Source organism: Salvelinus alpinus, chromosome 11 (assembly GCF_045679555.1).
Source record: "Salvelinus alpinus chromosome 11, SLU_Salpinus.1, whole genome shotgun sequence".
NCBI lineage: Eukaryota > Metazoa > Chordata > Actinopteri > Salmoniformes > Salmonidae > Salvelinus > Salvelinus alpinus.
Window position 1 is genome coordinate 58,019,870 of NC_092096.1, and position 15,545 is coordinate 58,035,414.

General features: G+C 45.4%; 1 protein-coding gene across 6 annotated transcripts in view; it reads right to left on the minus strand.

Moving 5' to 3' along the window:
- Positions 1-15,545, minus strand: part of LOC139534554 (adhesion G protein-coupled receptor L3-like) — a 301,582-nt gene that overhangs the window by 34,588 nt on the left and 251,449 nt on the right. For all 6 annotated transcript variants that reach the window (XM_071333764.1, XM_071333763.1, XM_071333762.1 and 3 more), the window contains exons 15-16: positions 7,635-7,844; positions 4,373-4,593 (exon numbers count right to left, since the gene is read on the minus strand). In XM_071333764.1, the coding sequence (XP_071189865.1) occupies positions 4,373-4,593; positions 7,635-7,844 (431 nt within the window). The remainder of the gene's footprint in view (positions 1-4,372; positions 4,594-7,634; positions 7,845-15,545) is intronic.

The window sequence follows — 15,545 nt, forward strand, 5'->3', positions numbered from 1 at the left end:
AGGGCATGTAAAACAAAACAATGCTTTTCATTATGTTCTCTGTCACTGGACTCACTTAGAGATGTGACTAAGCAAAATCTCAGTGGCCATTTTGAATTTGTAAAGTGTGACACTTTCTCCTCAGTTAACAGGACAATCCATGGTCATGTTTTTATTTCTCAAATGGTTCTATTCCGATTCTAGGTGGAATATTGAGCCACCATCTCTAGCTGAGCATGTCACGCCCTGTCCCGTCCCCCCATCTCTCACGGCTGCGTATAATTGTTCCACCGGTGGCTAGAATTTAATTATTCACATGGTGCTGTGGCGGCAGGCAGTGGCAGCTATCGTCTCAATCCATCACCAAGAAATGTGGCTCCTGCTACACACAAATGTCTAGTGTGTGTGCGTGTATGTATACACTACCATTCAAAAGTTTGGGGTCATTTAGAAATGTCATTGTTTTCCATGAAAACATACATGAAATGAGTTGCAAAATGAATAGGAAATATAGTCAAGATGTTGACAAAGTTAGAAATAATGATTCTTAATTGAAATAATAATTGTGTCTACAAATCCTCCATTTGTAGAAATTACAGCCTTGCAGAACTTTGGCATTCTAGTTGTCAATTTGTTAAGGTAATATGTTGAGATTTCACCCCATGCTTCCTGAAGCACCTCCCACAAGTTGGATTGGCTTTAATTTTGGCTTTATTTAACAAGGCAAGACTGTTAAGAACAAATTCTTATTTTCAATGACGGCCTAGGAACAGTGGGTTAACTGCCTTGTTCAGGTGCAGAACAACAGATTTTTTAACCTTGTCAGCTCGGGGATTCGATCTTGCAACCTTTTGGGTTACTAGTCCAACGCTCTAGCATCCCGGAGTCGCCTCTTCACTGTTGACATAGAGATTGGTGTTTTGCGGGTACTATTTAATGAAGCTGCCAGTTGAGGACTTGTGAGGCGTCTGTTTCTCAAACTAGACACTCTAATGTATTTGTCCTCTTGCTCAGTTGTTCACCAGGGCCTCCCACTCCTCTTTCTATTCTGGTTAGAGCCAGTTTGCGCTGTTCTGTGAAGGGAGTAGTACACAGCGTTGTATGAGATCTTCAGTTTCTTAACAATTTCTCGCATGGAAATAGCCTTAATTTCTCAGAATAGACTGACGAGTTTCAGAAGAAAGCCCATTGTTTCTCGCCATTTTGAGCATGTAATCGAACCCACAAATGCTGATGCTCCAGATGCTCAACTAGTCTAAACAAGGCCAGTTTTATTGCTTCTTTAATCAGAACAGTTTTCAGCTGTGCTAACATAATTGCAAAAGGGTTTTCTAATGATCAATTAGCCTTTTAAAATGATAACCTTGGATTAGCTAACACAACGTGCCATTGGAACACAGGAGTGATGGTTGCTGATAATGGGCCTCTGAACACCTATGTAGATATTCCATAGATAATCCATATTTCCACCTACAATAGTCATTTACAACATTAACAATGTCTACACTCTATTTCTGATCAATTTTATGTTATTTTAAATGGACAAAAAAAAGGAGCTTTTCTTTCGAAAACAAAAACATTTCTAAGTGGCCCCAAACTTTTGAATGGTAGTGTATATGTTGTTACTCTAGGGGGTCACAGGATCACATTCCCATGGCGTGACTCTCCATGTTCACCCCCACAGACCATCTTTGCCCAACAGGCAAAACCTTTAGGAACTGACTTACAGTATTTCTTCCTGCTCTTAGGAGATAGCTGACCAGTCACACCAGCTCGAAGGAAAAGGTTGAACTCTGACCTCTCAGGAGACACAACCAAGGTCATGTGGTGTGTCTATCAAAGGTTTCCCCATGATGTTGGGCGGGAAAACGCCCAACTCTTCTGTAACACAGGCAAACGATAAAGTATAGACCTTTATCCCTACTCTTAAATACATTTGAAATGACGACGTATTACGTGAAGGTATTGTTAATAAATGTGTACTTTTGTATATCTACTCTGCAATTGCAATATTTAGTATCTTCTAAATACACGTTAGTACATATTACATATCTGGTATCATTGTGTTCTAGAATGTAAGACAAACACTTTGGAAACAATTTCATATGTACAATAAGGGCCCAATAGTCTTTTTTGTAATGATGTCTTATTTACAAGTCACTCTGACTCAAAGCGGGATGGGGAACTCCCCATCACCTTTGATGTCCGAGGCCATCGGATAAAGAGTCATACCCACCCTAATAAAAACTGCTCTCTGGCAGTTGGAAATTCAGTTGAAAACTCAGCCAAAAGACAGACGAATGGAGAATTGAATCGATTTGGAGGAGAAAGAGACTTGTCGTGCAGGAGGGAGAGAGGAAAGTAGGCATGACAAAGAATTGTCAGTCTTGGACTGGTACAGAACTCTAGGAAACGGCCTCTGAACTCAGACGCACGTCTCCTCACGAAGAATCGGAGATGGAACACTTACCAGGAATTAAGAACAATGGACAGACTTTGCTGAAGAACGAATGGCCCACAAGAGTGGGTTCTTGGACATCTTCATAGCTTGTGTCCAACACAAAGCTGGCTGCGCCAATAGACGGTACCGACGCAGGTCGATGAGAAAGACAGAGAGAGGAATCTGCCCATTGACTCGGTAAATTACATTCTCTGTGTTTCCTTCTTGAATATTCGGCATTGCAAAATTATAATCTTAATAGATCAATCATAGTCTTTGTTTCTTTTCGTTGTGTGTTTCTCTGGCGTAACAATAAATCCTATCTTTATTAAATGTCGTTCTCTCTTGCTTTGACAAATGCTGGCTCGAATACAATTAAAGACCTTATGTAGCCTTTAAGATTGTTGATATGAGACTTGATGAACGAAGGCTAAACTACTAATCAGAGTTTCAAGTTAATTGTTCTCTTTGAATTAAAATGATTAATGGTGCCCTTATACAACATTATTAATTTGAAACAGTAGGCAAATTAATGATACAATGAAGTCACCAATTATCACCGATTAATAGACCACTAAAGTTCCTACAGTGACATGTACGATAAACATTTTGTGACAACTGCTGATGCTGTTTTTTGTATTTTTTTCCCCCAGATTGGCTACAAATTTAGTGAGAGAGGAACGGTTTCTCTCTACTTCTGCTCTGTGTCATTTTTAGGATCGCTGGTTAATGTTTCAGAGAGAAGTGCGAGAGCAAATCAAATCATTTCTCCAGTATCTTCAGCGGGGAAACATAAGAACGTATGACAATTACTTTCCCGACGTCTCCCTTTCTCGCGCCGGCTACGTCTAGTGCTTCATCTCTCCACCTATTGCTCAGTTATACAGGAGTTATGTAAATGCTGAAGACGCTAACCACAATGGCCTGACATTCACACAGCCATGGCTTGCATTTGCCACTGTTAGACATTTTGTCACGTCAGCAGAAGTTCTGCGTTAGAATAATCGCTCAGGAGTGATGAGGAGCATTAGTTATTGCAGCAGTCATTGCAATTATAACGACCACCGCAAACTGTTTTTATTCAATGAAATTAGTCAGCTGATTCAGTGCGGTTGTGTGAATTAACCTGAACAAATACATTTGGAAATAAACCCAATTTAGTGTCAAGATAGTTTGTTCCTGGTCAGAAGAAAAACTCCTACGTGCCCTTGCTTTAGTCTACCAGATGTTTCTCGTTCAGGTCAGGTGTTCAGGAAACGCCTCTATCATGGGGTCATCTGGGCCAGAGTGCTGATCTAGGATCAGTTTTGCATGGAGAGGGAGGGCACATGATCCTAGATCAGAACTGCTAATCTGAGACGCTTATGAATACAGACCCTGATTTAGAACTGCAGAAGAACTTCCACCATGCTCTCAAAAACCAAACAGAACGGCACAGCAGAACGTCACTACGTCTAGACAGCCGGTAAACTAATAAACACGAACAGCAGTGGACCACCCTGCCTACACAACAGCCATAGTGAACATATCACAACCATATTGGAATAGTTCAGATATGGCCGACAGCCTGGTATTGTGTGCATTCAGAAGGTGCTGGTCGCATGGACGACAACATGTTGGAACGAGCCATTATTTCAATACGTTGACTACAATAAGTTAAAACGTTAACGTTTCCCCAGTTACAGATTGTCGAGAAGTGCTTCCCAAACTCGTCCTTAGGACCACCCTGACGTTTCACACATTTGTTCAATTGCAACCCCATTTGAAGCCAGTACTGGAAAATATCGAATAAAGGAAGTGCTTCAGGAGAGGTTTGAGCAACACTGCTTTAGAATGTACACCTTAGCAAGGAATGGGTTAATGGTGGGCATGGTTTAAATAACGAGGTTGTTACGGTCAACGTTCTAATGGTATGGTTCTAAAGCCGTGGTTCCATTTCCGTTAAATACTCACACTCGGTCCGTGCCGTAGCTCCGGTAGTCCACGGCGGCCGACACGGCCACGATGAGTGCTGGCACGCCGTAACCCACCAGGTAAAAGTAGCGTTTGCGCGAGTGCTCGCTCTCGAACACCTCCACCAGCATAATGTAGAGCTGAACGCCCTCCAGGAACATCCAGGTGAAGGCCGCCAGGAAGAAGAAGTGGAGCAGGGCAGCGAACACAGCACAGGCAATCTGAGGGGAAAGGTGACAAGGTACAGGTCAAAGGTCAAGTTCAAAACTTGAATGAGTTTGGCTTAGACACAGCAGAGCAAAAACAATATGCAGAACGCACGCATGCAAACGCGCACGCACACACACACAGACACACACTACTTGTAACGACTGTAATTGATCAGATTATTGAAGCAATTGGTCATACCCGGGGTCCTTTGTTCAGCGGTCATTGAAATTGGTTCAATTAAATGACTGTCAGGACCAGTGGCCATCAATGCAATTCAGGAGAGAGTGATCTTTAAAACTGCCCACTGAATCAAAACCATCACATCTTATGAGTAGAGGGCAAAAGCACAGTCTGAAAACTCTAAGATAATATACATGTTGCTTTGTCATCCATACTCTAGGGTTCACATTTCTGACAGCAAGTGTGTGTGTGTGTGTGTCTGCCACTGTTCTAATTGTGCAACATTCCATACCTTGGAAACTACAGCTCTCTCTCTCACACACACACACACACACACACACACACACACACACACACACACACACACACACACACACTTTCATTCATTAACACAAAGTGAGAACCTCAAACAACTTCTCTCACCCCCCCCCCCCCCCCCCCCGCACCCTGTTGATAATGACGGTGTCCTTAGTGCAGAGCTCTAGCAGGTCAGCTCAGCTCTCTAAGTGACAATCCAGCGGCGGCCATTAAAAGCAGGGGGGGGGGGGGGGGTTGACATATTGATCGCCTAATCCAGATTACCCACAGCATTTAGAGATCAGTCTACTGCTCCACGACGGGAGGGCTATTGCAGTGGGGGGTGGTGAAGGGTGGAAAGGGGAGGCTGGGGTGAGGGCGCGTGTGGTTCTTTGATAGAAACATTGGAGCTTGAGCTGTGTCAGGTGAAGTAACAGGGTGGAACTGGAGAGAACCAGAGGGAGAACCAGGGGGACTGTGGAGAACCGAGAGAACCAGGGGGACCGAGAGAATCAGGGGGAGAACCAGGGGGACTGGGGAGAACTGAGAGAACCAGGGGGAGAACCAGGGGGACCGAGAGAATCAGGGGGAGAACCAGGGGGGGAACCAGGGGGACTGAGGGGAGAGGCTTAGAAAGGTCTAGATTAGTGCAAAGGTCAGGGTTGACTAGCAAAGGTATCCCACGGTGTTGATTATCATTGCTAGTTGAAAAGATACATGAAAAATGTTTGTTCGCTGAGCACATTTTTATTTCTCTCCTTTATACACGTGACTGACCTATACGATCAATACATTATAAACATTACATTCCAATAAATTGATGAACAACATTGTTATGAGTGGCACACACACACACACACACACACATAACCATGGATACTTACAGCTTAAAAGTCCTCATGTTCTCATGTTCAGTTGAGGCATTCGAATCGGAACAGACTAAGGGGTAATTATATTTGTTTTAAACTCTAGAGGAAACAGATACATTCAACTCTCTGCATCCTTCACTTCTTTAAATTATGATAGCAGACAATTTCCCATGAACCAGGAATCCTTGCTAATGTTGACTAGCACAAATATGATATAGCATCTACAGATCCATTGTACTTGAGCGGTTCACCCTTCAAATACACAGATGCCCTAGGAAGTACATCGAGGTACACTCAAACCTTAATGTTCTGCTCAGACTACTGAATTGCTTTCTCGAGTGGAACTGGCCCTCAAGAGATGAGAGAGCCACGGTGAAGCGCACGCTGAATGCTTAAGTATCCGACATGCTTTTGAAATATTTAACTGCAATAGGAAGATGTGAGCAAAACAGTTCATAAGGGTTAAGGTCAAAAGCTGACGGATTTCCTAAATTCCTGTCTCAGCTTATGCTGGTTTTCTACTATCATTTCGAGAGTCTTACCAGGGTTGTTGTGTGAACAGAATAACTTGGAAGCAAAAGTTAAACATAAGGAATGAAACTGGTTATATGGTTAACTATCTAGCCGTTACCAGTGGACCAACTCTATTGAAGCCCTGGTTACCGTAGTGACTTACTAGTTGTATACAGTGATCCCTCGCCACTTCGCGGTTCACTTATCGCGGATTCGCTATTTCGCGGATTTTCATAATGCATTTTTTTTTTTTTTTTGGTGCATTGTGCTCTGCATTCTGATTCGCTAAAAACTCACTCCCGCTTCTTGTATCAAAACATGCTACGAATTGTGCTATCATTTTGTCGTCTCGTGCAGTTATGTGTACGTACATAAAACAGCTTGGCAAATTTACATTAAGTTGGCCAAATTATCTTGTAATTTCGAACATCTCCTAAACCCATAATGTCGACGAAACGGCCTACACGTGAGTCACTGTATTTGTATACATGTAATAGTTGCTAATTGTAAAAAAAAAAAAAGTTTTCTATTTTGCGGATTTCACTTATCGCGGGTCATTTTCGGAACGTAACCCCCGCGATAAACGAGGGATTACTGTAATAGGCAATTGCACTAATACACAGAGCACAAAGCATGTCTAATTTAGACCTGAGGAACCAGGTGTGAAACCTCTCTGGCCAATCAGTAACACTAATGAATCAAACGCCAGGTTGAAATGAAAACATGTGGGCACTTTGGCCCTTCAAGCACTAGAGAGCTGACACCCTGGATGCATTTCAATAGTCAAACGTGGCTCCCTCTCCTCGCCTCCTTTCCCTGATCAGAACTGATTTGGTGGACAGGTGACAGATCCCAAATAGACTTTGTTGGAGTCACCTATCCTGCATGTTCAGAATAGAGCCTATAAAGAAGACAAGACAAGGGAGCAACTTTAGACTACTGAGATGAAGCCCCCTGACACGCCTCCCTCTGTCAACCACTGGGACCTTCGGGGGCTTAAATACCAAAACGCATGAGACATGCTTGATGCAGGTGTGTGGTGGAGTCTAGCACAAGTAGAAACCTCCCCAAATGTTCAGACAAACAGAGCAACACCACCCTAGACCCTCCACTAACACACTGCTGCCATTGAAAATAGATTGAGTCGGCTGTGTTTTTTGAGCATCATCTGTCCGGCTTAGGAGTGTTCTTACCGGTTGGTCAGCTCGGTTGATCCCCACCAGGAAGAGGGACTCTGCAATGAAGAGGCTGATGCAGAGGTTCTTGTGGATGGTGTTGCGGTCGCTCTGGAGGCCCCGGAAGAAGCAGAAGGTGAACAGGCTGATGAGCAGGCAGACCAGGGAGAGCAGAATGCCAACCCATGTGATCACATCCAACAGCAGGTCATGGACTGGGTCAGTATTCTGGGAAAGGGTAAAAAAAAAAAGAAAAAAAAAAAAAGTATTTTATTAGACATATTTAAAATACATATAGAGTTGCCTCAACCACTTAAGTACCACAATAGATGCATTAAAATGACCAAGGCACAATAAAGTCCACTGACTTATTTCCATTGTGGTACTCGTTATTATCAAGGAAATGTATTAGATGAGATTACTGTAATTTCTTATCATTCTTTAGGGTATTTGTGTTGCAACATTCTAACGACACTATATTGAATCAAGAAATCACTGGCCAAAATGACTATTCAGATCACAATATAATTCCAATCTGTTTTAGTTAGTACTGGCAGATAGAATCACTCATAACCTGTCTATAGCCTCGTTATTTTTTTAAATTGTATAACTTTAATTTATTAATTACTTTAGTTTATTTAGAAAACATTTGACTAACTCTATTTCTTGAACTGCATTATTGGTTAAGGGCTTGTAAGTAAGCATTTCACAGTATGCTATACACTTGTTGTATTCGGTGCATGTGACAAATGAAATTAGATTTAATATGTTATATTCACTAATACACTCAAAACTAGATGAAACTGCATTTGGTAGGGCCACCCCTCAACCTCTTCAGGAAATGACCTAGCTGTCACAGGTGGTGATGTGGAAATGGCATGAAAATGTGTCACCAAGGTTATTTGGCAAGGTAACAAAATGAGTCACGTCATAGAAAGGGTCACAGGTGGCTGTGAGAGGCACTATGGGTAATATATTCAACCGCACTACAGTCAATCAATGTCATCACTGGTTTTAGTCAATGTTTTCTTTAAAGGATAAATTGCCCAAAAAGCACCCTTCTGATGGCAGATACCTGTATTTACAGGAAATAAGCAGGCACTATACCGCAACAGCAACAATCAAAGGGAATTTACAGTAAACCATAAGTCAGTGCACTAAAGGACTACTTAAATGAACCGCAAAAAAGTAACACATTCTGAAATGGCAATTCTTTCAGTGTCACATGTTCCATTTATCATGCCCTCTCAAATACATTCATATTGGTACACGATCACAACTGTAAACCTGTAGACCATATGTGATCCGACTATGTATATTGTACTACATATAGTGCATTCGGAAAGTATTCAGACCCCTTGAATTTTTCCACATTTTGTTCCGTTACAGATTACAATGTTTTTCGCATCAATCGACACACAATACCCCAAAATAGCAAAGAGAAAACAGGTTTTGACATTTTTGCAAATGTATTACAAATAAAAATACAGAAATACCTTATTTACATAAGTATTCATACTTTACTATGAGACTCGAAATTGAGCTCAGGTGTATCCTGCTTCCATTGATCATCCTGGAGATGTTTCTACAACTTGACTGGAGTCCACTTATGGTAAATCCAATTGATTGGACATGATTTGGAAAGGCACACACCTGTCTATATAAGGTCCCGCAATGCATGAGAGAGCAAAAACCAAGCCATGAGGTCAAAGGAATTGTCCGTAGAGCTCAGAGACAGGATTCTGTCGAGGCACAGATCTGGGGAAGGATACCAAAACATGTCTGCAGTATTGAAGGTCCCCAAGAACACAGTGGCCTCCATCATTCTTAAATGGAAGAAGTTTGGAACAACAAAAACTCTTCCTAGAGCTGGCCGTCCGGCCAAATTGAGCAATCGGGGGAGAAGGGCCTTGGTCAGCGAGGTGACCAAGAACCCGATGGTCACTCTGACAGAGCTCCAAAGTTCCTCTGTGGAGATGGTTGTCCTTCTGGAAGGTTCTCCCATCTCTGCAGCACTCCACCAATCAGGTCTTTATGGTAGAGGACTCACACCATCAGAAACAAGATTTTCTGGTTTGACGAAACCAAGATTGAACTATTTGGTGTGAATGCCAAGCGTCAGATCTGGAGGAAAACTTGCACCATCCTTACGGTGAAGCATGGTGTTGGCAGCATCATGCCGTGGGGATGTTTTTCAGTGGCAGGGACTGGGAGACTAGTCAGGATCGAGGGAAAGATGATCGGAGCAAAGTACAGAGAGATCCTTGATGGAAACTTGCTCCAGAGCGCTCAGGACCTCAGCCTGTGGCGAAGGTTCACCTTCCAACAGGACAACAATCCTAAGCACATAGCCAAGACAAGGCAGGAGTGGCTTCGGGACAAGTCTCTGAAGAGCCCAGACTTGAACCCGATCGAACATCTCTGGAAAGACCTGAAAATAGCTGTGCAGTGATACTCCCCATCCAACCTGACAGAGCTTGAGAGGATCTGCAGAGAAGAATGGGGGAAACTCCCCAAATACAGGTGTGCCAAACTTGTAGAGTCACTCAAGAAGACTCGAGGATGTATTCGCTGCCAAAGGTGCTTCAACAAAGTACTGAGTAAAAGGTCTGAATACCTATGTAAATGTCATATTTCAGTGTTTATTTTTTTATTTTATACATTTGAAAAAAAATGTCAAAACCTGTTTTTACTTTGTCATGATGGGGTATTGTATGTAGATTGATGAGGGGAAAAAAAACTATTTCAGACATTTTAGAATAAGGCTGTAACGTAAAACAAAATGAGGAAAAAGTCAAGGGGTCTGAATACTTTCAGAATGCACTGTATACTGTATATAGTCATGCTGTGCTATTTGAGATGAGATGCAAGACATTTCCAGAAAGGGACCAAAAAAAACCCCCCAAAAAACATGTGTGTAGAGATTTGTGCTTACAACCTCATAAGGATAACATCCACACACAGAAGACACAGCAATTGATATAAACACACTGTCCAAAAGCATGCAGTGCTTCGTGATTACCATACAATTCCCTTCTGGCACCGTTTTTGCCCTCATCAATCAATTATGGCCTAATCAATACCACGCAGACCCTTGTTTCATTAAGATGCAATGCCCATGTTCTGCTTAGTCAGCACATTTAGATGAGGAAATCGTCCAAATTATATTGGTTATTACCGTTGTTATTATTTAAGGAATGCTGTGGATAGTTGGCAACTCAAGTACCAACATGGATCTTGAAAACCATCTGCTCTGGGGGGGGGGGGGGGGCTGATCTAGGATCAGCTTCCTCTCCCCCAATCCTAACCATTAGTTGGGGGAAATGCAAAACTCACCCAAGATCAGCATCTATGGGAAACTTCACCCTACACCATTTGTCTTTAGTCATCATAAATCTCCACGACACACACCTAAAATATATTCAAGATAAAGGTGAAAAAGTGATGCGTTCCCAAGAAACTAAGTCTCTTATATCTAGAAAACCAGGCAATTAAGCATCCGAGACATCGTGATTTATTAACATAACATATTTACTGCCAACCAAACACTGGTCAGCTTCAGACACTCCTCATTTCCCCACAGAATTCTCTTCAATTCTCCCACCAGTAAGCATTAACTTTAAGGCTTTGTTCAAAAATACTTAAAAGAAAACTGGTATCCGCCGTCAAACTGACTGCTGTCCCTGCTGGGCTCGACGTTTCCGGACTCGACTACGCATGAGTAGTAATGAGGATCACAGAGGTAACACAATAGGAATTGAAACAGACCGCTATTCTTCTCCATAGCCTTTAGCTGTGATGAACATGATTGCACATTTTATTTACTTGCAGTGTTTCCTGAGGATGTACGTTTTGCAGAGCAGGTATTCAATCACTAGAAACATGTGTGTTTGTGTGTGTATGTGCAATTCCAAAGGCTTACACAATATTCCTCAAGGACAATATCAGTGAGTCGCAAATAGAGGATGCGCTCCTCACTGTTTTCTTACAGAAGACACACAGTGTATCTTTTCACACAAACGAGCACTGCCTTTAAATCAAACTTCCACCCGAGTCAGCAGTATGATTCTCCACAGGGGGCGGGGTGAAAGGCTAGAGCAACCAGGGGGGATTTTTTGCAGCAAGGGGATCTTGGTAGGAAACGACACACAAAAGGCCTGTTTAACGGGTGCGCGGAGCACGGGGTAACGCTAGCGGGGAGAGAGAAGAGAACAGATGCTGATCATTAAGGGGCTGCTGTACAATAACAGTCGACCCGCTACCCTGAGCCTCTTGATTCTCATGCCTGATGAGCCGTAGTGTATACATCAGGGGGGGTGGAGCTGTGTGTGTGTGTGTGTGTGTGTGTGTGTGTGTGTGTGTGTGTGTGTGTGTGTGTGTGTGTGTGTGTGTGTGTGTGTGTGTGTGTGTGTGTGTGTCTGGTCCCCCTTTGCTACAAAGGCATCTCATGCGCTGGATGGTGGCAGATGCAGATTGTTTGGAAAAGGGGGCCTAGGGTGGGTTGAGCTAGCGAGCTGTGCCATGGCTTCAATCTCTATCCATCACAATCTCTGCCTCGATATGGAGAGGGGATGCTGGGTCAAAAGGAGAGGGAGGGGTAGGATGCAGCCACACCTGTGTGATGGATCTACTGCAGTGACATCTCATTGTTCTGGAAGGGTGGATGATCGCTAAGGCGCCACCGGCCACGAATTCATCCCTACGATGAAGGCCCTTTTCTGGGGTCTCGCCCGGGATGACAGCTGGCTGTCGCACACTACCGTCACAGAGCCACGGTAGCTCAACCTCAATGCTCCTCTCCTTTAACAGGCGTCCGCGGCGGGAATAGGCACGGGGTCCCCAAAGCAGCGGACTAACTCGCTCCAAAATTCACTCTGTGTCGTGGGTGGCCACCGAGTCATACCAGTGGATATGTTACTTACTAGGGCGGTACGCGCCTTGTGCACATTCGATTTCTCTTCCAATCTCTCCCGTCACTTTTTTATTTCTTGAACACACATATTTTTCATTCCAGACAGATGCCTGGGGAGATTGGGTTTGCCCCTGATCTGTTACCGCGAGGCACCACATATGGCCTGCTGTTACCAGGAAATCAGACAGTGGACAAAACACTAAGAACACCTTCCTTATTATTGAGTTGTACCCCCTTTTTGCCCTCAGAACAGCCTCAATTCATCGGGGCGTGGACTCTACAAGGTGTCGAAAGCGTTCCACAGGGATGCTGGCCCATGTTGACTCCAATGCTTCCCACAGTTGTTGTCAAATTAGCTGGATGTCCGTTGGGTGGTGGACCATTCTTGATACACATGGGAAACTGTTGAGCGTAAATAACCCAGCAGCATTGCAGTTCTTGACACAATCAAACCAGGAATGGCACACATACCCAATCGATGTCTCAATTGTCTCAAGGATTAAAAATCCTTCTTTAGCCCGTCTCCTCCCCTTCATCTACACTGATTGAAGTGGATTTAACAAGTGACATCAATAATGTCTTGGAAAGAGCAGGTGTTCCTAATGTTTTGTACACTCAGTGTACATGTCAACAGCATGCCCTGACACCTCCAATCAAGTCCATCCAATCAGATATCAAACTATAACAAATGAATCGCCGTTGAGATCCTTCAGTGGAGGTGTTCCTCCACTGGGCTCTGGACGTGTCAAGATCATGTGGGCCAATGGGAGAGAGGAGATAAGCTTCCTTCCTTGATATTCCACAAAGAACCGTTCGCAGCATGACGACAATCCAATTAAAATTCATAAATCTGCCTGGATGACACAGAGAGAGAGAGAGAGAGAGAGAGAGATAGCATGCTTCAGTCATAAAATATGGTGGGGCAGGGCAAATGTTCTAGTAAGGGTATCAGTAGCCCTACTGAGTTGTGTCGCGCGGCTCTTTCACGTTTCGGCAAGGATTTACGAGCTGTATGGGACGAAGAGAGGGTAGCAAAGAGGGCACATGAATCAGGGATCTCGGACCATTCATCAGGTTTAAAGGGCCAGGAGGAGAACTTGACGTTTCCATTCAGTGCATGTGCCTAATAGAAACGTACAATGTCTTCAGCGACAATAACCGTGATATAATGCCGGCAGTAGACTATGTATGCGTCCTCCTAAAGTGGAATGCGTCCAGATAGCAGTCGGGACGTGGATCTACCCAATCTAATTTTTTCCTTATAGGATGAGATGGCGTTTGACCCCAAATCTGTCGGTGACCATGTGCCTGTCCACAATCCCAACATAGCACAGGTTAGTGCGTATAATTACCTTGGTGTAGATATGGACAATGTGGTGAGCTGGAAGATCGAAGTGGAGAGTGTCTGCTGCTGACTACAACGCCTCTATTTTCTACGTAGACTCCTGTTCTACTATGCAGTCATAGAGAGCATCCTGAGATATGGCATCACAGTCTGGTTTGCCAAGTTATCAGTCCAACTGAAATCCCAATTTGCCCGCCTGATAAAAACTGCCATGAAGGTCATGGGTGTGAGGCAACACCCCCCCAGATTATTATTTCAGACCCCTCCCATGTCCCTCCTCCTCCGACTCAGGCAGACGCTACAGGGTCCCTCCTCCGACTCAGGCAGACGCTATAGGGTCCCTCCTCCGTCTCAGGCAGACGCTACAGGGTCCCTCCTCCTCCGTCTCAGGCAGACGCTACAGGGTCCCTCCTCCTCCGACTCAGGCAGACGCTACAGGGTCCCTCCTCCTCCGTCTCAGGCAGACGCTACAGGGTCCCTCCTCCTCCGACTCAGGCAGACGCTACAGGGTCCCTCCTCCTCCGACTCAGGCAGACGCTACAGGGTCCCTCCTCCTCCGACTCAGGCAGACGCTACAGGGTCCCTCCTCCTCCGACTCAGGCAGACGCTACAGGGTCCCTCCTCCTCCGACTCAGGCAGACGCTACAGGGTCCCTCCTCCTCCGTCTCAGGCAGACGCTACAGGGTCCCTCCTCCTCCGTCTCAGGCAGACGCTACAGGGTCCCTCCTCCTCCGTCTCAGGCAGACGCTACAGGGTCCCTCCTCCTCCGTCTCAGGCAGACGCTACAGGGTCCCTCCTCCTCCGTCTCAGGCAGACGCTATTGGGTCCCTCCTCCTCCGTCTCAGGCAGACGCTATAGGGTCCCTCCTCCTCCGTCTCAGGCAGACGCTATAGGGTCCCTCCTCCTCCGTCTCAGGCAGACGCTATAGGGTCCCTCCTCCTCCGTCTCAGGCAGACGCCATAGGGTCCCTCCTCCTCCGTCTCAGGCAGACGCCATAGGGTCCCTCCTCCTCCGTCTCAGGCAGACGCCATAGGGTCCCTCCTCCTTCGTCTCAGGTAGACGCCATAGGGTCCCTCCTCCTCCGACTCAGGCAGACGCCATAGGGTCCCTCCACCTCCGTCTCAGGCAGACGCCATAGGGTCCCTCCACCTCCGTCTCAGGCAGACGCTATAGGGTCCCTCCACCTCCGTCTCAGGCAGACGCTATAGGGTCCCTCCACCTCCGTCTCAGGCAGACGCTATAGGGTCCCTCCTCCTCCGTCTCAGGCAGACGCTATAGGGTCCCTCCTCCTCCGACTCAGGCAGACGCTATAGGGTCCCTCCTCCTCCGACTCAGGCAGACGCTATAGGGTCCCTCCTCCTCCGACTCAGGCAGACGCTATAGGGTCCCTCTTCCTCCGACTCAGGCAGACGCTATAGGGTCCATCCTCCTCCGACTCAGGCAGACGCTATAGGGTCCCTCCTCCTCCGACTCAGGCAGACGCTATAGGGTCCCTCCTCCTCCGACTCAGGCAAACGCTATAGGGTCCCTCCTCCTCCGACTCAGGCAGACGCTATAGGGTCCCTCCTCCTCCGACTCAGGCAGACACTATAGGGTCACTCCTCCTCCGACTCAGGCAGACGCTATAGGGTCCCTCCTCCTCCGACTCAGGCAGACGCTATAGGGTCCCTCC